A 24,122-nucleotide genomic window follows, 5' to 3' on the forward strand; every position below is an offset into this window, starting at 1 on the left:
ATCATGCGACAACGTGATTTTCTCACAGTTGAAAAGTCACATTGCCACATGGTTTGAATGGAAGCAGGAAGGCTGTTCAGTCCTGGCACTTTGTATACTCCAGACAAGCTCAAAGCAGGTAAAAGAGGATTAGAGAACAGTCGTAAATTAATATGGGCGACACAGATCCCTTCAAGAAGTTTGCAAATACCATAAATTAGAAGGTCAATGTCACGACTGTGCAGTCTCAAGGAAGGGAAGGGGGAATGTTCTGAATGAGCACGGGTACCATCATTACATGGCATGTGCCAGGGCTGAGATAATGTGATTTGCTGCAAGGCATTGGTTTAACTAGGATCATACACAAACATATCCCTGTAAGTCCCAAATACTATTGCAATTGGAGCAGTTCAGACACCTCATGAATGTGAAGAAAGTGCTTTTAAAAAACCTGTAGGGCTGGTGTGATTATAATGAACATGCATAAGTACTAAATTTGATTCCAGCATATGACAAAAATAAATAAATAACGCAGTAGATTTAGACAGTCGAGACACAAAAATATGTTTGATCTTTTTAGACCAATGTTACTGGAGGAGAAAATAAAAAAAAGCAAATGTCATACATTTAAATAAGTTATGCACACAGGTTCTCTAGGGGGTAGATTCGAACTGGGTTTTCGAGGTAAGCTACAGCCTGGTGGTGTGCTACGCCTGATTAACAATTCATACTTTGCTGCTTCTGGTAAGACAAGTTTTTTTTTTTTTTTTTTTTTTTTTTTTTACTTAAAAGGAAAGACTAATTGTTTACTTATTCATGCGGTAAATTGTATATTAAATGTTTGCCATTTGCGCTAGGTAGAGTAATTACAATTTAAAAAGGGAAATGAATCATGGCTGTTTAGCTTTGTATGTGTTATACAATATGAAGCAGTCAAACACAGACTCTTAACCAAGGCTTGCTTATGGAAGTTTTTTTTGTTGTTGTTTTGTTTTGGGTTTTTTTTTTTCCCTCTGAACATTGGACAAGCCAACAAATTCAAAATTCCATGTTCCATGCTTTACCTTCTAATATCTGCACACTCTCGTTAGGAAAGCTTTCACAAACCATGCTTTTCTCCTGCTGTGTGCCGGTATGGGGTTATTTATGCTCTGCATGTTTTTACATATTGACATTTGTTTTGTACACAGCCCCAAGGAAAGGAATGAAATTACAGGGGCTGGACTAAAACAAATACCTGTGATATCTGTCCCTTTTAATTTCCCAAGTGTTTAACTTTAGTACATGTTTCAACATTAAACTTTAACAAATCAGAAAAGCCATCAAAAAGGTTTATAGATTACTGTGACTATTTGTGTAAAAGACTGCATGGTGTACTGCATTTCATTTCACATTGAAAGGATACATTGAATTTGAAAAAAAAATAGAGGATATGCCATGAACCTTCATAGGGTACTGTGGTTATTTCATAGCTACCCTCATGAGTGAAATGACTACAGGATTCTAGTCATATACAAGTATAGCTATGAACTTATTAAACAACTAAATTGGTTTCCTGAGATTAAGTGCTGCATCTGCTTAACAATGTAGCATATATATACACCTTTATAAAGATTTCATTTACTGGTCAAATCCTTAATCCATATTTAAAAAAAGTAAAATTCCATTTTTTTAAGGTTTTAGATTTAAAGTGCATTTAATCAGGGTCACTGGATTAAATCTCAACTGGCTTCAGCTGTCAGCACTCGCTGGGATCCGAATCATTGTGAGTGCGAGGCAAGAGGCTTAACAGATTTACATGCAAAAAGGTGTCAAGGCTAGGATTACAATTACTGATAATTCGCAGTCAACTAGGCTGTACTATTCATTTAGCAAACCGGTTTACAATTCTGAGGTTTCCTCTTAGTGCAGTATCGCATCACAGACCAATATTGAGGGTGTTTTTACAAGAGGTTCTCATAGAACCCAATTAGACAGGCAATGATAAGTGTGATGCAGGTATTTACTACTCCCTATTCCCTAGGATATGCATTCCCAGCTAGAAATAATGAACATGCTAAGCAACACTGTGTACATTAAGACTCAAAGTGTACCACAGTTTGCAAATTCAAACGGGGTGTTTAATTATTAGAAATAAAAAAGATAAACTAAACAAGGGGGCCCATGATAAGGAAACTTTCTTTTTTATTTTGTAGTTGCTACCACATCCTTCAGTCCACTGAAAACTCCACTCCCTACCAAACAAGCCTGGAGATTCGTTGAGATTCATACTTGTTCTAGAGCAGCCAAACTGTGTGGAAAGCCCCAAGGTGTAGCTCTCAGTCTGACACCCTGTCATTTCCAATGGAGTAAATGGTCTAATATTTAAAACTACCTAGACCCTTTCAGCCATATACCTGCAACAACTGCCGTACATGACAGCTGAAGAGGTGACAGCTGCTTTGGATATCCACGCGCGAGTCCCACAACTAACAATGCCGTTTCCTTTTCATTGATTTCATTTTAACCTTGACTGTGCCCTCTGTGTTTTAGTGATCTATATTAATTCTGATATGCTTGACTTTGTGCAAATACTTCTGCTTCAGTTGCAAAACGGGCCACTTCTGCTAACAAACAACTACCCACCTCTTGAATAAGCTAGATGCATATACTTAATAATAATAATAATAATAATAATAATAATAATAATAATAATAATAATAATAATAATAATAATATTCTGTAAATACCAACTTTTTATTTTCATAATGCATCCATATACCCCCAGATTAAGACTGTCACAATTGGATGAACGGTCCTCTAGATACATGTAAATCTGGCAGACGTGTAGAGGTGCCTCCACCACATACATCTCTGTCGCCAGTGACATGCATCCCCTAGCCGGGGAAAACTAGGCTAGAATTCGAGTAATGCACACTTTTTGTGTAAATGACCATCCATCACATGCTTAATTGGGTGTCTGTCATTCTGTAAGATATAAAATCTGCATCTCTGTTGCAAACCAGTTTCAGGTAAGATGGGTAAGACAGACCTGACAGACGGGGTCTGACCATAGGCACTTAGTTGGCAGGTGCTGTATCAAGACTACACTGCAGATTTTTATCCCCCAACTTCTATGAAAGAATTAGAGGCAGTAATACCTTGGAGACTTTTTGTACACTGTACTACAGTTTTTCATTTGAATTTTGGATAATCTGGACCTATATGATTCAGTCACTACAAATGCAGCCTTAGTGGAACAGATTATTAAATTAATTCAAACTACACACATACTTACAGACTGAGCAAGTTCCATTCTGCAGCAGCGTATACCCATTCAAAACTAGTACGGCTCAGAAAGAAAAGTAAGATGGTCTAAAAATAATGAAGCTTAGAATTTGTCACACTCAAGCACCTGACTTAAAAATAAATAAATAAATAAATCATAGCAGATAGCTATGTCCTCCTCAATTCACTATACAGTACCAGTAAGGTATTGTTCACTTTGAAGGTGAAGATCCTAAATAGTTTTGAATCCTCCTTATGTTGAAAAATACTGGTATTTAAAATACTGCTGTGAGTATTGGCAGAAATGAGCACATTTGGATAGGCATACAGGTTTTAATGAAGAGGAAGCTAAAAAATACCTTTGAGAAAACTAAACTTGTCAATAAAGGGGCTGAGGACTAAATGGAAGACTGCGGAAGACTTGATTAAATACCGTTATGTATTTGAGTTTCAAATTCAACAGGATTCTGGGATGCTTACTGTAGCAATAAAATGAAAAGGGAAAATAAGACAAGATCTTACTGCCATCTAGTGAAGCTATGCATGCACTTCTCTAGATGGTCTAGCTTGTATAGATAGAACTAAAATGTTGCTCCATTTATAGGAAATTGGCTGTACTCAATATTGGGTTCTGGCGTGGAGACATGTTCAAGTATATTCACACATCCATAACACATTTCAAGGTAGCTCTTAAATTGGTTAGATAAAACTACTGCAACTGCTGCAACAAACCTAGTTTAAAATTCAATTTTGTGTGAAAAACAACTCACTGTCCAAGAGGGGAAGAGAGATTAACAGGGATGCTATCCGCAAGAGAAAACTTAACTGTAGGGGTGTAACAATCATGTACCGATGGATCTTGAAGGGTTCTTTACGTGATACATTGCATTAGAGGTAGGTATTGTTTGTATCGTTAAACAAGACCAGAAGCACAGCTCATTGTAATTTACCAAGTGGATGCTGAATGAAGAAGTGTGTTTTACAGTTAAATTCAATGAAAAAATGTCAGTATCTGAAATATTTTAGCCAGTGTCTATTTATACTTTCCACATCGCCGGTAGGTGCGAGAGAGTAACTCAGCAACATCTTTCTTCACACATCAAGTCCAATTCATTTACTGTGTGTAGTGAGCCATTCCCAGCAGCTATACTGTGTATTACATTTAGTTCAAACACACATGGATATATGATGGCATTACTATAATCAACTCTAACGGAGCTGAACAGAGTACCGAAAAACCAGCAGGTACTCGGCCCAGTGCAGCAGATACCTCAGAAGCAAGCAGCTCTGCCAGCCAGCTCACAACATTGTCAGTGCAAGAAACGACACCTGAGAGCTTGCGAAGTGAAACAATCGATCATCTATGTCAGGGGGCATTGCTATCAAAATGTTTACATTCTTTAATTAACTCCAAGTTTTTAAAACTCAAAAACTAGCTTCAGTTGTCTTTTTTTATCTTTTCAACCAGGGTTGGATGATCATGAGATTACTGATTCTCAAATAAAAATCTTAAATCAAGTTTTAACTCCACTTAACTTTGACTTTCTCCCTCGTTAGTTAGTCTTCCTCTCTGACTCTTTCTTTTTCCGTCTGCTTTTTTGCTTGTTGGCTTTTTAAAATAAAGCCAATGTGACAGAGCTGAAAGATTAACAGCATCATGTGATTTCTTTTGTATCAGTAAGTACAGTAATCCGTCGCGTATCTGCCCATCTCATATCCACCCTAGCCGTTTATCCACCATGATCAACCTCTTCAGCAACGTTACTTTATTATTGAACAGAGAAGATTAGTTCAGATATTGCAGACCCTACCAAATTTTTCATACACTGTGTTGTATGTGCTCCGTGCGTTGCCATTGCTGGTAGTGTCAAGTGAGCTGTTCAGAGTGTTGATGTGTAAATAAAGCCTGGTCGCCTGCGGGGCGTATCAATTTCAACCTCCCTCTCGATCTCCTGACTGTCACTCAGCAGCCAATGCACACACCCACACGGTAGATAGCTAGTCTGTCACAAGCATTAATACCCTGTATCTTTCTAAACAAGGGATTTAGGGGAGCTCCCTAATAAAAGCTTGATCTCAAAAAAAAAAAAAAATAATTCTGTGAATATAGTAATTGTTCCAGCTGTGTATAATGGTATTTAATACAGGATTCATTCATCTGACTTTTTACATATCCGCTCTTACTCTGGTCCCACCGCAGTCGGATATGCTACGGATTACTGTACTCAAAAGCAACAGTTATCAGGTGGGTTTTGTTACAGAGGAAAAATTATCACTTAATTCAGTAGAGGAAAAAATCACAAACCAAATCTACTCATGACAGCAAACTCCACAAAATGAACCATGAATTATATTACTGTACTTCACTTTTTGGCTCCAGATTTGTAAAATTATTAGTTTTCAGGGAGTTGGTAAGTAACCAAATCCAGGTGTTTGTGATCTTGAAAAGTACAGTATATTTATTATACTACTGGGTCAGTAGTAGAAATAAGAGTAGATGCTCAAAATGTGCCCAAGGCAATGATGTTCGAGTTGATAAATAAATAAAGCTAAACTAAACAAATGTATCGCTGTTCACTTTATAATACCATAGCTGTACATTTGGGAATAGGATCAGAGTTCACCCCTTTGCAAAGTGACTATGATGAATGGCTAGGACTCAGAAAGGCAAGCTATAGTACCCCAGTTGGATTCAGCCATCTGGGTTTTAATAAAGCTACTTCATCACTTAGCAGATTAGGGTTAGTGTAGTTCTCCGTCTACAGAGAACACATCAGCAGTTAATATGACTTTGAAATGTACAACAAACAAGCAAAAGAGAAAGGATTCTGACTGGAAGCAAACAGTTAAATGTGGACGTTGCGATACGCCTTGAGGTAAGAGAGTGCCTTGGTTAACCCTTATAGAGATTTCTGCTCAGTAATGTGTGTCAAGACTTTCATAACAAAACAGCAAAAAACACAAAGTACCAAGATGATTATTAAAGAGACATGGGATTCCCAACTGATCTAAATGGTACAGACAGGTACATAAGTCTGTGTACCAATCAGCTGTTTCCCCTGTTGACTGTCATGCTTTCAGCCAGTAACATCCTTATACCCAGAAGACACTGCTGAGGTGAAATGGCTGAGGAAGTGCAAATGTACCAGATTTTCTGAGAGTAAGGCATGGAGACTGAGAACTTTAAACTTATTTAGTACCAGAAATCACTTTTTAAAATGAAAATACAAGTTTGCTATAACAAAACCCCCAAATGTACATATGAGACCTATGTAGCTAATAGAAGTGCAGAACAGTGTAACTGTAATTGAATGACTACGATCAATAAGGGACTCAATTTGCATTTATGGCTTCATCAGCAGCAATAATTTTACAAATTATTGCTACCCCCATTGAATATTTCTATCTGATTACTTTAGCTTTTTTTTCCTAGAAAATTTGAAATATTTGCATTAGCTTGTCATAAAGCCAAAATGGCAAGTTTAACAGCAAGAAAATGTTATGCAAATGGGACTTTATCATCTGTTTTCAATGAATTGTTATTGAATATTATTGAAATTTTAAATACAATAAAACCATTCACTCTGGAAGCAAAGAAGAATTTATAGAAAAGACAGGGAAAGTTGGAAAATGGCAGATGAAAGTGAGGACAAGAAATGAATAAATGCTATAAATGACAAAGGCAAAACAAAAAGGAAAGATAAATTAAGGAAAGAAGATGAAAACTGTGTTCATAACAGTTTTTTTTTTTTTGTTCGTTTTTTTAAACTATATTGCAATCCTAAAATTCTAGGTGATGCATTGCTATTGGCCTTAGCTTAAACATTATAAATTATGATCCCTAAATTATATCCGAACTGTGCCAAAGGTCACTTTGCTTCGTGGTCACCTGGTGTTTGGATGAAATAAAATTGAAGATCGCAACAAAAGAAAATGAATCTCTGCTTGTCCATGTTTTTTTTGTTTGTTTTTTAAAGTGCAAGACAGTCTAAAAGCATGGCTTGCAAGCACAGATTCTTTAACCTGGACTATTAATTTTAAAGTGAAAATTAATTTGCTAAATACATGTTTGTCTTTCAAAACTCCACATTTAAATTACATATAATGAATTGATGAGCAAGGCAGAGCACATTTATAGAACTATTTTGTTAACTACAATTACTTAAATTAAATAAACTACTGTGTCATGTCTTTGGAAAATTGGATTGAATGTGGCCACAAAACAGTTAAATACAGAGGTAGCTTTGTTTAATTTATTTTTTAAAACAGTCTCAAATGGATTAATCTATGACAAGAACATTTTTTGGAATTATCCTGCTTCAATACACAAATTTAGTTTGCTTGCCTTTTATAGACCTATGTATCAGTCAGAAGGATTTACACATAAATGCAGCCACTACAATTTCCAAAACCAAATCACTGGAGGGTGAGCTGGGCAAAATAATTGGTTTCGCTTCTGCCCTAGAAGAAAAAATGGAGTAGCACTTAAAAACTCTAAACACAAATCAATGAGATCGAAAAAGCCTATTCAAGGATGCATGAGCAGGAGCACAGAGGAAACTAATTAACCTAAAAAAGGAATATAATCTCATACTTGGAAGAGAAGTAGAGAAGCAGGTGTACTATGAGGGGTGAGACAAAGCGTTGGTATAATACTTCCAACTATAATGAAACAAAACAGGGCACTAAGCATATATTAGACCCAGCATCTTGGTTTGCTAACCCTAGCCACTAGAATGGCATCGATTTGTCCATGGACATTTTCAAATTGATTTTAAAGCCTTGGTTTAATATGGTAAGCTAAGGTAAGATTTTGCTTTGACATGTTATACAGTACCATACAGTCCTATTGTAATATCATCTTAAGGAAAGGACGTGGTCACTTGCTTGCTGGCTTCATTTTATTTTGTTGTTGTTGTTATCTTAAATATACATTTTTATACATGTTGGCAATGTATCCAATAGTACTTTTTTTTTACTGGATCACATTTTAGAATCCAAATTCCAAAGTAATTACAACTTTCTTTTCCATACGTTCCCTTTGTTATATAAGCAGGACACTCCAATGCCACACATAGAGTGCTGGGTTTATATCTCCCATGTACTTTTCTGGAATAGACATAAATAGTATTTGCTCAGAATACAATATTTGTTCCACTATTAACTTCCATCCGCTATGTTTCAGATATCATGAATCAGACCACAAAGGACAAACAAACGCTTTCAAGAAAACATAGAGGGTGAAGGGCACTGTTGAGACGGTGGAGATGCTGGTACCTTTTTCATAAGCAGTGCAAACCTTCACTCCAAGAGAAAGCAATAAATAGACCCATATTAAGAGACCAGGGCTGATTCATTTCCAAGTAAACCTTTTCAAGTTTCAGCATAAAACATCACCTCTGTTACCTTAAGTGGTTACCAAAGCTCAAAAGGAGGGAACTTGCCCCTGATCGTGCACCCATCAATTATTTATTTGATTTGCAAGACCATAATGGATCCACTTATGCGACACAATTACCAGTGTTTAACGTGATTCACATTGGCATACAGAAGCCTCTATACTCTTTTAGAATAATAAATCAGGACCAGAATGCTTCCAGGTAATACCGTTCAGAAGCATTCAATACCTTCTGTATTTCCCCATGAGTCTTGGTGAGTGGATGGATTTCCAGTATTCTAATAACTGAACATCTTAAAATGTATTACTGGTTTGATAGACATTCAGTGGTTGGATTGTATTCATTACTGGGGGGGGGTTTGCTTGCTTGTTTGTTTTGTTTTTAAATCCTCTAGGCCAAACAATTATAAGAGATACAACATTCAACTTTGGCTTGTCTATTTTACATGCATTCTCAAATGAATGAGATGGGAAATGTGCCTTCAAGCATCAGTCAAGAATTAAATATTTACAATGGAAGTTGTTTCACCTTTAATGAAACTAGCACAATGTGTATTTACAGAAATGCACTTGTCTATTGCCGCCACCTTATAAACTCCATCTGTATCAAATCCTATGTAGCACTAAAAAATACTTGACCAAACGGTGATGTAAACACCACACTGAACACTTTTCCCTATTTGCTGGTGCACACTGCAGCAAGAAGCCATGAGATAGAAAGTTAAACTGAATTCAGAAGGCATCAGTAAGAAAGATGAAATTGCAGAACTGGAATTCTTGGCTGTGTGTGACTTTGTTTCACAGGATTTGCAAAACCTGCAATTCACAGATTGATGTTACTTCACATATATTGCACTGTAAACTTCTATTCGTACCATAACTCTATAAAATGTATGTGCGCCATGAACATTTATAAATTCACCGAGTATCAGGTATCTACAGTATCTATAACTATTCATTTTCAAAGCCAGAAGTGATGCTGCTGCTTTGCTGGGTCTCAGACAAATATTTTCAATAAAACGAGTGAACGGCCACCTCACTTTATTGATAGCAGTCTGGATGAACCTGCTTCCTTTCAACCAACACAGACAGAGTGGCATGTCACTTATATCCGGCTTCATTACACTGAACTGACATGAGAAGGAAACCATCTATCCAGGGCTGCTTATTTTATTAAATCATCTTTCAAAATTCAAAGAACCCTCTATTTTCACTCCCCTTATGATGTTACAATGGAAATATATCAACCTGCTGTTAAGTAGGAACAGATACGTGGGAGCACAGAAGTAATGTTGTAGATACAGTACAAATCCATCACAATTTCATTGTTGGAATGTATTGAACAATGTCCTTTAAGCTGGTTTCATTGGCCTTTTAATCATTATATAAAGCTGTGTGTAAGTGTTGGGTGCTAGCATGTGCCAAGAGAGGTTGTTCCAGACAGACCTGTGTGACTTTGAATATGACTTCAGTTCTCTAAAGCTGGTTATATAGATTGCAGGGGGTTCTAAAGTTAAACATTGTGGGCCCTATTCACAAAACACTAAGGAATGTTTTGTCCATTGCATCAAGTCTGTAGTTTTAAAAAGGGTTCAAAGGTTGTTAGCATTTTTCAAAGCAATGTTAAACCTAGGAAAATTTGTAAAAATAAATAAATAAAAATAAATAAAATAATAATAATAATAACAATAATGACAATTCACAGTTTTATACAGATCTAAACAACTACTTGCACAAGATACTGAACGTATCAGGGGTATATGAAAGCAGTATATCAGCCTGTCTGTCTGTCTGTCACCCTTATATTTTTACATACTGTTGAATTGTGATGAAACTTGCTAAGGACTTTCCTTATCAAAAGTTACTGAGTGTCTCTCTGCCCATCTGTCTGTATGTTACACTTTGAGTTTACATGCATCTAGAGAGCCTATTATCCAACTGTGATAAAGGGGGGAATTCACTAAGCTATCTACCAGAGTCAAAAACACCTATTGAAAATCTGAAATAAACAACCAGGACTTAAATTCAAGGAAACATAGGCATCTTAGCTTTCTTTCTTGGGGGGGGGGGGTTATTTTCATTTCTTTTTACATTAACTGGTGTTTTTCCCTTTAAGAAAACAAAATGTAAAATTTTTAATTCTTAATTCTCCCAAAGCACTGGTTTAAAATTAAAACTACATTTAAAAAGATATATAAAATAAATAAAAGCCACCCATAGAAAAGTCTCACCCCTTGTAAACAGTCCCATGAAGGGTTCAAAACCCAATTACCTCTGAACAATAGCATCTCTGCACACAGACTGATTGCACATTCCACACACGCACCTCCCCATTGAATTTCTATTAATGTCCAGCGTGTGTCAGAGCCAAGATAAGGTGCCGACAACATGTCTTACCAGTCTGCCAGAGAAAGGGCCTCAGTGTAAAACACCGGGCAGGATCTAAATCCTCAGGAAACTCTCTCAGTGCAATTTACCTTTTCCACACCGCAGATTACAATACCTTTTGAGGGGAAGGAGGCAGAAATAAATTCACTACGAGATCCATAGCTGTATGTAGCAAAAAAAAAAATTGAAATTGTGTTACTTTAAATTTTTGTGATTTGCAAAGAGGCACTTAACTGCAGGAGGGCTTGGCAACACTCTCCTGAAGAGAGGAGTTTTTCTGGGGGGAATTTATTTTTCTTTTAAAAAACGGTAAAAATTATTGCAGTGGAATCTTCCAGCCTGAGGATATCAGAGGACAGCAAGCACTAGAAAACTCAATAGAGAATGGGAATTAATGATTTTTCTCCAACAGATAAGACTTCTTGTACAATATAAGGATGTGGTGGCTCAGCTGACACTGTGGTAAACACTCTGCTAGGGCACAAGGGTGTGAAACACTGCATTGTTATCACCCTTTCCCTTAACCAATACCCCTGCAGATGCTGTTTGTTAGCCGCAACAAAGAGGTGCCTTCTGCTCTGCAGGGGTAAAATAGGTACTTCACATCATCCACATTTCCTAACAGGTATTTTCTTACCAGTCTGGTGCATGTACAGTACGGTTACCTATTGCTGTCTTTGCTTGCATCGCTACTTGCCATGCATACTAACTATTCCACCAATTGCTTCTGAAAACAATTCTCAGGGCTTGATTGTGGGGAAGTGGGTTGGGGAAGCATACTAGCGTTGCCCTGAGCAACACTATATGCCTCTCCACTGAGGAGAAGAAATGTTTGGTGGAATGGTAAGTAGGCATTGGAAATAATAAAGAACCACACATAATAGGAAAATGAAAGCAAGTAATATATTAAATATTAGCAAAATGTACAATGAACACTATCAGTTCTTACCCCAGGATTACATTTTAATTATGGTGCTGCTATCTCTATAGTGCCTCTTAAAAGTACCAAATGACAACTCTCATTATTAAATGCAAACAGTGCTTAAAATGACAAATACCACAGTTCACATTGCTAGTGTTATTTGGTACTAAATCTACTTTAGTAATAGAAGCGCCATGGTTACAATTTAATACAATTTCATTCCCATAAGAGTCCTCAACACCTTCACTTTCCTCAACACCTGTACATGACATATTTTCTCTCAAAACTAAAAACAATGTAAGCAACACTACGGCCCACCAAACCTGACAACAATTCTGAGCTACCTGACGTGGTTAGAATTCACAGAGGGGACTTTCCTTCAAACCCTCAGCTCATTAATTGCGAGGGAACATTGCTATACAAAAAGGTGTTGCGACAGGACGTTTATAGACAACGTTTGTGTATTTAAAAAAATATCAAAGCAATCACATTTGAAATTTGCAGCAATACTAGACTGGAAGGACTAACAGTAAGTAGTAAGAATGTGAACAAGTGTTATTAATAGACCCGTCAAATTAGGCAAAATGCCATGAACTGTATAGACACAGGAACTAAGGAAATGGAGCTGCCCAGGGGAAGAAACAAGTCATTTTTAACCAACACCAATGAATGTGTTTTTTTTTATTAAGTATAATATTATTTTAGGCAATCATTAACACTGAATATTGAAAGAGAAGCATGTCTATTATAATGGCTCAGTCACTTCCTTTAAATCCAAAGTTTGCTTGAAATAGTAAATTTCCATCTGCACCATTAATCCAATCTGTAACACTCTTCTCTTTCCAGTATCCAGTATAACTGGGGCTGCAGCCAGTTCCATCTGCGCTCTGCAGATCAATTGCACACATGCATCACATTTTGTACAGATCCCATTTGTAAATTCCTTCACCTTCCTCCAATATTTCCCTGGTAATATAATCATTTTGATAGCCCTAGATTTTTTTTTTAAGCTTTAACTTGCTTTTGCTTTGGATTACCTCTACACACCAACCTAGACAGGGTTCCTATACTTTTTTGTGGTCTGTTCGTTTGACCTAAACTGTGGCAGATCTAAATATTGCAGTTATTTAACTATTTAAAAAGAAGACATTTGTGTCTTTAAAAGTAAGTGAAGCACTAGATGTAGACCTATTTTTAATGTTTCAACAATGAGAATATTTACACCGCCACTGTTAAGATCAATTGCAGTTTACTGTATTTTGTTGCAATCGAGGTAACACTGTGATTGCCATCAGTGCTGTTGTTTGAGGCATCCTGAGAAGTCAAATATTACATTATTTTGAGTTCTTCTCATTGCTATTACCCAAACACTGTGTTTTCTTTACTTTTTGATAAATCTGTGTGAAGGTGCTTCCAACTGATTTCAGAAGCTGATCTTCAGCTCCAGTTGCCAGCCATAGACATATTAAACTCAGGAATTTATATAGGTACAGTAAGAGCCATCTAGTGCACAGCTGTGTATTTCAAGATCAGTCAAAGTGTCTTTACAGAAGTAACAGCCAGTGCCATCTATTGAAATGGCTGGCACTAACTTCTATACACTTGAGATAATCTAGAACCCCTTTCACTCTGGCACTCCTACCCGGGTGCGGACCTGGGTTCTGGCTACCCAGGTCACAATCCTGCATAGTGTGAAACCACGTAGCTGGGTCCCAGTGACCCACCTTAGGATGTGGGTCGACACACTTTGACCAGGGCTGAGCCAGACAAAATGCATGACGGCCGTTCGTGAGCCAACGCAATAACAAACAACCACAACTGCATGAAAGTTTCTCTTCTGCAAGGAAAACTTCTGTTTATTCTGTTTAGACATATTTTTGTTGCTTGAGAAATAGCATGAGCCAGATTGCAGCAGGGATGTAGATACATTTGCTCTAATCAACATTTGGGCAGATGGTTCAATCCACAGAAGCTTGGATGGAAGCATCCGTAACAAGCTGCTTCCAGGGCATCGATACGTGCATTGTGTACTTGCGTCTGACACCCAGATCAGCCCTGCTTTATCAAAAGCAGTGTGAAATTGTGTAGCTGGTCCGCATGACACCGGGTCCTGACCTGGGTAGGTTTTGACCCAGGCTTACAAATGTCTAAAGCAGTCTCTTAGAACTGAAGAGCAGCTCCTGAATACAGACTTTTAACAAATACAATTTAAAAAATATTAGTAATTGCAATAATACAGAATGATTACAAACATCATAAAAAGTTGGTTTAAAATGTGACTGGACCTACTTGTTCTTTAAGCAACTAAAGGACATAGCTGGCATAAAGGTTACATTACTGATGTGTAATGGACATTGTATTTGTCAAAGTACACAGCACTTGCCAAACGGTGGGACTGAACCTACGTTTTTTTTAAATACTTTATTAACTTTTTTTTCTCTACAAGCTCTTGCTATACAATCACTCGGTCTACCTACACAGCAGAGGTACAAGGTTTCTTTTAAAAAGTATTCCTAAATTACAGTTCACTGGACTGGCTAATCAATACAGCAGGTGTCTGGAAAGCCACTTTGATGCAAGTCTGCACGGGCACAGGCAGCAACACCCAGCTGTGATACAACATGTACAAAATAACTGCGATTTGTAGATATTCAATATTTGCAAGGGCAAGATCGCCAAGAAGCGAAAAGGGTTATCATTGTACGGTCCGGTGCTCCAGTAGATTTCAGGACATTGCAGCCAGCAAGCCTGGCTTTCGATCAGATAATAAAAATGTTAATTCCGCTGGTTCAAGGCTTGGCTTCACTTAAGAGTACCTGCATTACAGCAGCTATAGCAAAGCCTAGTAGCTACAAAGACATTACAGCCAAGCTTATTCTCAAAAGAAACTTTATGATCAATTGCTTGATTGTTTTGCTTTATTAAAGAGACATATATAACACAAGCTGAAGCTCTCAGGTGGCTAATCCCTTCCTGTGTTGTAGGTTGGATGCAAAGAGGGAACAGGTAGCTGGAATCTATTGCTCTGCAACTGAAAAATGTATATAACCTGAAAAAGCAAGTGCATGTCCATCCCTTCATTACAATTTTAGATGTTTTAAGTATTTTCAGACACACAGCACATTAAAAGTTGACAATCAACAAACCTAAATACATTTTTGTTAAAATATCTTTACCAAAACAGTACGTTTTTATTTCAAATTTCCTTTCAAAAAAGCATATTTCCTACTATTTTGAACTAGTTTGTGAAAATTGCTCAAACACAGAGTTTTTAAGATGTATTTCAGTTAAATTCGCCATGTGGAATCACAGTTAGCTCATAGTCTCTAATTTCCGCATTTCAGAAAGCCATTTGAAGCTCGGACCTTTTGACTACACCTGGGATGTGTCGCATAAACCCAAAGCCGTTGCAAGCGGCTTTCTCTGCACAGCACCTTCCAGGGAAGAAGGGAACAATCAGGAGTGAAAAGAATAAAGCTTGCAGTACCTAAAGTGAGAGCCAGACAGTTGCATGACATTTTTACACATTCAAAAATCAGAAATACGTATTCAATTTAAATTGAATGTGTAAAAATATACATAGAAATTTTGCTGCACAGCTTGTCTACACTAGCAACTACATCTCCCAGAATACAATGTCTTCAGGTACTAGCAAACTGTACACAAGAAAAACCAACCCAACAAACACTATCCAATCTCTGGCTGGCCCTGTTGTTATTGCAGCCAATCACAGTAAGAATAAGCTACGCAGGTTGAAGCGTAAACACACCAGTCCAGCTACAAATCCAACTGGAACCATCGTCAGAGGCAACTGCTAAAAAAAGTGCCTGTGATATTAAACTAATTGTTTTATAATTGATTAATGCATTTCCTTATTGTACGTATCTCTATGGCTTGATATTTAAGTTTTAACATGTTCACTGAGTTTACGAATTGAATTTTAAATTACAGATGAACATGCTTCATATCACCTCCCTTAATATCATATCCAGTTTATTATCACGATTTTTCAAAAACTACTCGCCATGCACCATAGGTTCTTTGAGAAATTACCTCTCAATATCAAACCCACTTGTCACATTTTGTGTAGCCTGTCAAATGCTGCGTGGACATCTTAACGGGATACAGTTACAAAACACCAACTTCACTGTGCTATCTGCAAAGCATCAAGAGTATCAGCTCACTGAGAACTGACTTATTTATTTAACTGATTCGTAATCTGACCATCCCTTAATGAGGGGATTACATCATATATTTCCGAGCAGTGGCTAAAACAATGGGAAACGTCTCTCAAAGCACAGCATTGCTGTATTGTGCTCATTGTTGACAACTGTCCTACTCATCCTCCTATCAAACTTGACTATATTTAAGATTTTTCTGCCATCAAATGTAACCCTTCTAATACAACCATGTGACCAGGGGATCATCCTAGCACTACAAGCACACTACCATCGATAGGTTGTTTCCAAGATTCTTGCTACCATGGATACAGTGGACAGTGTGCAGTCTGCAACTGAGCTTGCAAGGAAAACAGACCTGTTTACAACTATGTTGTTGATCAAGGAAGGTTGGGACTCTGGAAAAAGTGAAGCCATCATTAACTGCTTCCGTATATCTGGCTTTCTGAAAGAGGATGCCCCGACTTTAGTGATTGAGGAAGAACCGGTGGTTAAATGCTTTCATCAATGTGGATAATGATGCAGAATGCATTGAGCCATTGGAAGATGAACAAATCATGGGGGATATCCAGCAAAAGAAACAGAACCAACTTCAGACTGCTCATTCTGACTTGGTTGAGGAAAGTGAATTACCTGGAGCAGTTGTAGCCACATCTGAAGCACAACTTCACTTAAGATTTTGCAGAAGTTAGTGTCTGGACTTTATTTAACAAGATTGAAAAAAAAAGTTGCTGAAATTTCTGTGCAACACCTAACTGATAGCAACAATTCATGCCTGTTTTAGGTAATGACATAAACGGTTTTGTTCCAATTAATGATACAAAACATATTTGTCCTGTAGTAAACTATATGCATTTGTTTAAATGAAAAGAATGACTAAATATGTACAGTGTTAAAACACTATTCTTTAATTCACCGTAAGTTTTAGAACCTTGTAGAACACATTGCGATGTTGTACAGTAGTTCAAAGTAACATTGCAGTTAAAATGGAAGGCTCTTTTTTAATGCTTACCCCATTACCATTAAGATTGTACAGTATTTATCGAGATTACTCATGACTTCAAGATAATGTTGTATTTTACCCCCGGAAAATACATTTTACTTTCTCAGTGTTAAAATTGGAGGATAAGTTACTCCCAGACCCCAAATCTGCAGCGCTGGAGCCAGGTGGTTTCCCCGGCACTTTTCTAACTGCAGTGTTTCTACTCACCATCACTTTGGTTTTCTGCTTCTCCTCGATGGCCTGGGCTCTTTCCCGCATAACAGCCAGGGTCAGACTTTCTTGCCCTGCCACCCGCTCCCTCTTTGCAATCCTGGCCAACTCTTCCTGTACCAGAGCCTGTTCTCGTTCGTACCTTTGGAAAGATGAAAACAGGAAAGAAAACTGTCTGATTCAGCGCTCTATATTGATCTACAGTATGGATTCTAATCAGAACACAGCCAGACATTATTTTCCAGCACTTCTTCAATCATAAATGGTTGACTGCGATTATCAGTCCCCTATACGCTCAAAAGCTATTGAGACTGCACTTTCTCAATAGAGTAAATCCTCACAAGAAAGCAACGCAACACCAACAGCAGTGACATTTCCACATCAAAAAGTTAAAAGCCTTAATTACAAACCAAACGGGCCATTAAACAAAAATTTAACAAGCAAATTGAGGATGGCTGTCATGGATTGAAAGACTCTGGTCTTGTCCCTCAATACACCAGCCTACTCTTCCACCTTGCAATGCTGTTCAATCGTAAAGAAAGAAATGTTTGTCAAAGAACTGTGTATGTTTCTTGAAGCATTACTACTACTACTGTGATGTATATATGCCTGCCTCCACGAAGCATCTCCAGTGGGGATAATAATCTTAGACTTAAAAATTCTTATTTATTGAATTGAGCCCTAGGTATTTAAACTCCTGTGGTCTCAGATCCCAAAGCACTTAAAAGTATTTCCCAAAGACAAACCAGAACTTTCATACGCTACACCAAGAACTTAGAATTGTCATCTAAGACATTTCAAGAGAGTTTATGGCAAGCTGTCAAAACTGTAAAGGTTAACATAAAGATTAAACATCACTTGACTGTAAAATGGCTTCACTGAGAAGTTCATTTTGTTTAATCAAGGCCTATTTGTTAACCTCCTGTTTCAAACTGTTAAGAGGGAAGTTGCCTGTCACTATGATTGACAAGCCTTTAAATTTGACATCAAAACGGTTTGGCTTTTCTTTTTATCCCTGCTAACTGACTGACAGAGTTTACCTTGAGTAAGGCGATCACAACAATACATGACAGACACAGAGAAGGCCTCAATACTGAAGCTAGGCAATCAGACAAGCCCCTTGACACAAACTCATCTAGAAAGTACAAAAAAACAAACAAAACAATATGGGTAATTGCAATATGAACCACCTGAATGATCGCAAACAGGACACAAAAGTTAAGGGGACGGTAAAAAGAAAAAGATTGATTTGAAACAACGGGCCCTTTACTAGCATGGAGTCTGAAGTCTAAACCTGAACAGTAAACACCAGCTGGGCTGATAAAGAGCTCCCGTATCAGAGGTTCGCTGAGACTGGCAACTTGTTTGACTGTTTCTCTTTATATCTGTGCCTTAGAAAATAAAACAAGTGATTATGCTAAGCTATTCATGGCATGATTTGACTTGCTGCATTGGGACTTCATTCTTTTAGACTGGCAGCTCTGGTGGTGGGTTGTATACATTGTTTGTTTTTGGTAGGCTTAATATTTCCTACCTAGCACCTGAATTGGCAAACAACAGTCACAATGTGGCTCCTTGGGTCTAAAAAAATGACACATTTTAATGCTTTTCTTATTGTTTTGTAAGGACGTTTGATACCAGATTTCCTTTTACTCCCGAGACATTTCACTCCTTTTATCCAATTATATTTCATTGGAATTTTTCAGCTAGTTTAAAATGAAAGAATCTTCTGAGCTGAATTTTGAAAGCGCATTTGAACTAAAAATACATCCTGCTGCATATGAGCGCCCTGTGACCACAGCGAGGCTGTACAGCAGCGCCATCTAGACGGTACAAAGCTTCTGTTTGTCAACTATCTGGTTAAGGGCTGACTGCTTGCTGATTTTCACAGAAAATAAATCTAGTTTTATTAAAAGTTATACAATATATAACATAAACATACTAAAACACATTTTGTTTACAATGAGAAACCATTACTTGTAAAAGTGAATATTAGGTGGACACAATTAAGTTATATTCAGTAGTACTAAAAATAAAAATGAAACATTGTAGTGAAAAATCATTGTCAATGTTTTCATAAAGACAAAGAGCCATATTCAAAGTTCAAAGGCAGTGGATAATTTACTGAGATGAATAGTACCATTAATGGTATAACACTAGCAAGAAACAACGTATTGTTCTCCTATTAAAAATTGTATTTGCACTTAGTGAGCTCAAAATAGCCCCCTTGCTCAGGGTCTGTGCCTTATACAAACAGGTTGTGTATTCTGGGATAAAAAGTAAACACATAAATTTATTTACTGCTTTAATTAAGACAACCCTTATACATCTTGTGCCTCTGTTGCACTCTGTAATGCTTTATTAATGAGAAGCAAGCATTATTTTACTGAAAGCTGTTGTAATATCAATTTGGACAATGTGCTTGTATTGCACTGTTTTACCAGCAGATGTCAGACCAAAGCTTGAAATCAAATACTTGCATGTTGTCCATAACTCAGTAGTACAGTGCTGTACTAGTCTTTTGTATTGGAACAGGTGAATGCACGCAAATTAACTAGAGGTGGAAGCTTTTAATACCAATGTTACACCACTCAGACTCCTTGAGGAATAATATGGGTATATGTCTGTGGGTTCTTCAGTTCTTATTGGCACAGAGGTGTCATTATTGGCTCCAAAACATCCTAGAATGTTCATTGGAATATGTTTGAGAAACATGGGTGCAGTTCATGTACTGGTAAGTAATAATTTCTTTAAATGCCAGTGTTACTAAAAAAATACAAAATTCAGTTTGTCTCATTCAGAAGTGTGTAGCCCAGTATCTGCCTGTGACTAACTTTCCTGTATTTAATATCTTGAGGAATGAAAATGAGCAGTAAGTCAGACTTCACGTTAAAAAGATTGATGTTACAGATACAGTGACCTACCTTTTGTACAGTTCCTCCTCTCTTTCGGTAATCTTTTTCCCTGAGCTCTCTTCAGATGGAGGTTTAGGACCTTAACAACAAACAGAGAGAACACTTAACAGCATTCCAAAGAAACGCAGAAGCACTTTTATTACATACTGCTTGGAAGATGTGGAAAGCTGTACATTGTGAGAGACTCTAGAAATTAGACATCATCGATTTTAACGATTAAGAACAAAATGTATTCTGTTAATGAGGGCTGGGTGGGGCTATTCCTATAAGAAACTCTGCTGCTCACTCTACTCAGAATCACAATTCGGCTTTGTTTCTGGTTTTTGGTAGCAGGCTATTATGATCCACCTTTTTAATGGCAGTGGTAGGCTGTTCCAACACCTGGTCAACCTAAGTTGATTACAGAATATCGAGTCAAACTGTTTATAAAGGAATATTTTCCCAATGATGTACAAAATCTCACAACTGGAGGTCTGTAAACACATACTTACAGTATTTGCAAAACATAGGAGATTATGACTTAGCTGTAGAAACACAGTGCAATGTTCTTGTCCCAGCGTATATTTTAGAACCACAGACTTCAGCTCAAGGAAGCAGTGCTGCTCAGTTTTAGTGTGTGATTAGAGAGACATACCATGCATCATGTATTTATACTGATAATGTATGCTTGACCAAAAAGTGTTGAAACCCTGTGATTGCCAATCACATTTTCAAAACACAATGATAACACATTTTACAGTTAGTGTGAATCTGGTAATATACACAAAGAACATAACTTGGGTTGGCTTAAAGTGTTATAAAAATAAAAGTTGTGACGTTTAAATTCTTAAAATTGATCTAACACTGTCAAATAAGACAAATTGCCATACAGAATTCAACAACATTGCATTTACTCTGACATTTAATTTAATTAAAATAAGCAATAATAATAATAATAATAATAATAATAATAATAATAATAAGACAGATAGGAATTCAAGGAATTTTAATTTGTTAAAATGTCATGGTTAGTTGTCTAAACGTCACAATTGGAAGCCACCTTCATTGTTCTCTGTTATATAACACCATGCAGAGCACCGAGCCTCCCTGACACTCAGTCTAGGATGAACTCTGTAAACACATTGTAATAAAGCAGTGAAATACCCAACCTCTCTGTAGGGTTGCTTCAAGCACAAACCATACCTGTGGAGCTAGGGGAGCTACCAGTTTCTCTGTGAGAGGACCCATGATCTGAAAAGGAAGGCTTTGACTGCCCTGAAGATTCTTTCATGCGTTTCACAACATCTTCAGACAGCTGTTGAAAAGAGAAAAAAAAAGACCATTATTAAATTCACAAACCTGGTGGGAACATTCTGTTGTCTCTCCCCAATCTAAATACTTTCAGTAAACAGTACTTCGTTTCAGTTAGACGCTCGTCAGAAATATATTCACCTGTGAAAGACCTGTTTTTACAAACTAATGTGAATATAAAACATAGCGAATAATAAGAAAGCAAGCTCATGCACTGAACAAAGTAGTGTCTCGCAATAGAAAGTTACACTTTACAATCAAATATGTCTTCCACATTCTGGCCATGTACTTTACATTACAGGAAAGCAGACCTTGTTAAAATCCCAGTATGTTTACATTCCCCATCAGTAGTAGGTTTAGTGGGAGAGACACAAGGTTCCCTTTCCTAGTTAAAACCTGCTTGATACGAACTTACTGTATGCTCCTGTCCATGCATGCAGTAATGCTCGGCAAGTTACAACCTACTTCGACGCTGACTCAATCAGATACTAAAATATTATATAATTCTACATTAACATTTACATTTATACACTGCAATCAACTACAGTTGTATTGTTCAATTTCACTCCAACTTTCAAGATTTGTATTAGCTTACCTTGATTCCATGAAGTACCCTGACCCTGTCATCTTCGTCCAAACCAAAAGAAACCTTTCTACTTGTACTTTCGCTACCACCCATCGTAAGATCAATCTTATATTCACCCTCGGTGATTATTCTTTATAGATTATGGAAAAGAACACGTTCTTCTGTTATTATCACTTGATTAATATTTAAGCATTCAGCTTGCACTTCACATGAAATGTCAAATTCACGGCATCAAAGCACAAGCCATCAAGATTGGTGGCCGTGTGTAGAACGACCAATCATATTTGATATTGCTACTTCAGTGGCAAAGAGGGCTTGTGGGAACTGTAGTTTTTCTTAATTGATTTTAGAATGCATAGCCTCAGTGCTAAAAACGAGTTGTCACTTTTTGGGCCACACGTGTTCTTGCCTTTAAGGACAATAGATCTTCCACAAAACTTACAATGGGGCACATTGTTCTGTCTCTAAACAAAAAACGTTCCTGGTATATCACCTCAGGTTAGGTATGCCCCAGCTGGCTCCTTCTAATACCCTACAAGGCTGTAATAGCCTTTATTAGAAGTAATGGTGTTATAAATTATGGCCCAATGGGTTGAGATGGATGAAATAAACAATAATTCAGTCTGAATAATACGTGTTATTAGGTCCCTGAACAAATGTTTAAATATTTCCAACACAAAATACAAAATGCCACTAGGTGTCGCTTTTCGTGCACACAGCTTCACATAGTGATCAGTGGAATACAACTTCAAAATACTGTGTTATTACTAAGTCAAACAATATTATTGTGCCAGAAAGGTTATGGTCTGGAACAGAGAACCATTGTGGAAAAGTTTACTTGGAAACGACATAACAGATAGCGTCAATTTCCAATAGGGCCCAAAAGACTGCTTTAAAAATAAACTTACACCAGCAATAATGTTACTGCCCCCACTTTCTTCTGTTAAAGATCTCTTGGTTCATTGCTTGCATTTGATACATTTACAATAAGACAATACTGTCAAAGTAAAGGTTGCTGCTACATCCTGGTACTAAGTCACTTCATGCTCTGTACCTAAGTATTACACCAATAGTCTAGTGTCAGGGGATATGCCTTGCTATACAGAAAGTTGGATATTCTATCATTCTACTTGAAAACCCCTATACATAAACAGCAAAGGGAAACCAGAGATAATGCAGCATATGCCAAGAAAAAGGTAAGTAAATGGATTATAAAATTTTAGTTTTAGATGCTATGCCAAACAAGAGATGTAAAAAAAAAAAAAAAAAAAAAAAAAGAAAATGCAGATTTTATATGTAATGTATTATTAGCGTAATTGGCAGGATATAGTAATTTGGTTTTACATACACAAGTTGCCTTCCTTTTAAACCTGGTTGGTATTTGTGATTTGGTGAAACCTGTTATTTTATAGAGCGCTGCAGTAGGTTTATCCAGCAGGGTTATCATTGCAGGATAAAACTCTGATTAACACTTTGATATGTATTCTGTTAACTATAAAGCCTGTATCTCCTACCTGACCGTGGTGTCTTTGAGCTTATTGACAGTATTATGGCTGGCGTTTATTCCAGGTACCACACCCATCACTGCTTGAGGCTAATAATCTCTTAACCACACCCTTTGCAGGAGTAGGGCAGCTATGGCCAACAATTTTGCATCATCTAGAATTTTAGGATTGAGACATAATATAAGAAATAAACTATATGATCATAATTTAGATATTTTATTTAACATCATGTTATCAAAGAAACTATAAAATTATATTGCAAAAGTCTATCTGAAGCCATTAGTAATACAATATTTCATGTTCTGTTAAAAGCGGCAGTTATCAACGATATTTTTCAATTGTATACTGCAATATAATTCTTTGTGTAAAAAAAAAAAAAAAAAAAAAAAAAAAAAGTATAAAAATCCGTAACAATGAATGGATATCTAGCAAAATTAATGATCTCTTCATTTTAGGAATATTCCAACTTGTTCCATACTAT

At 37.0% G+C, this 24,122-nt stretch overlaps 1 protein-coding gene across 2 annotated transcripts in view; it reads right to left on the reverse strand.

The window, feature by feature from the left end:
- LOC121329358 (MICOS complex subunit mic25a-like) overlaps positions 1-22,373 on the reverse strand; it is a 109,320-nt gene extending 86,947 nt beyond the window's left edge. For both annotated transcript variants that reach the window (XM_041274928.1, XM_041274927.1), the window contains exons 1-4: positions 22,146-22,373; positions 21,443-21,554; positions 20,270-20,339; positions 17,343-17,487 (exon numbers count right to left, since the gene is read on the reverse strand). In XM_041274928.1, the coding sequence (XP_041130862.1) occupies positions 17,343-17,487; positions 20,270-20,339; positions 21,443-21,554; positions 22,146-22,229 (411 nt within the window). In that variant the 5' untranslated portion in view covers positions 22,230-22,373. The remainder of the gene's footprint in view (positions 1-17,342; positions 17,488-20,269; positions 20,340-21,442; positions 21,555-22,145) is intronic.
- Positions 22,374-24,122: the final 1,749 nt, after the last annotated feature.

Source organism: Polyodon spathula, chromosome 16 (genome assembly GCF_017654505.1).
Source record: "Polyodon spathula isolate WHYD16114869_AA chromosome 16, ASM1765450v1, whole genome shotgun sequence".
In the NCBI taxonomy this organism is placed as follows: domain Eukaryota; kingdom Metazoa; phylum Chordata; class Actinopteri; order Acipenseriformes; family Polyodontidae; genus Polyodon; species Polyodon spathula.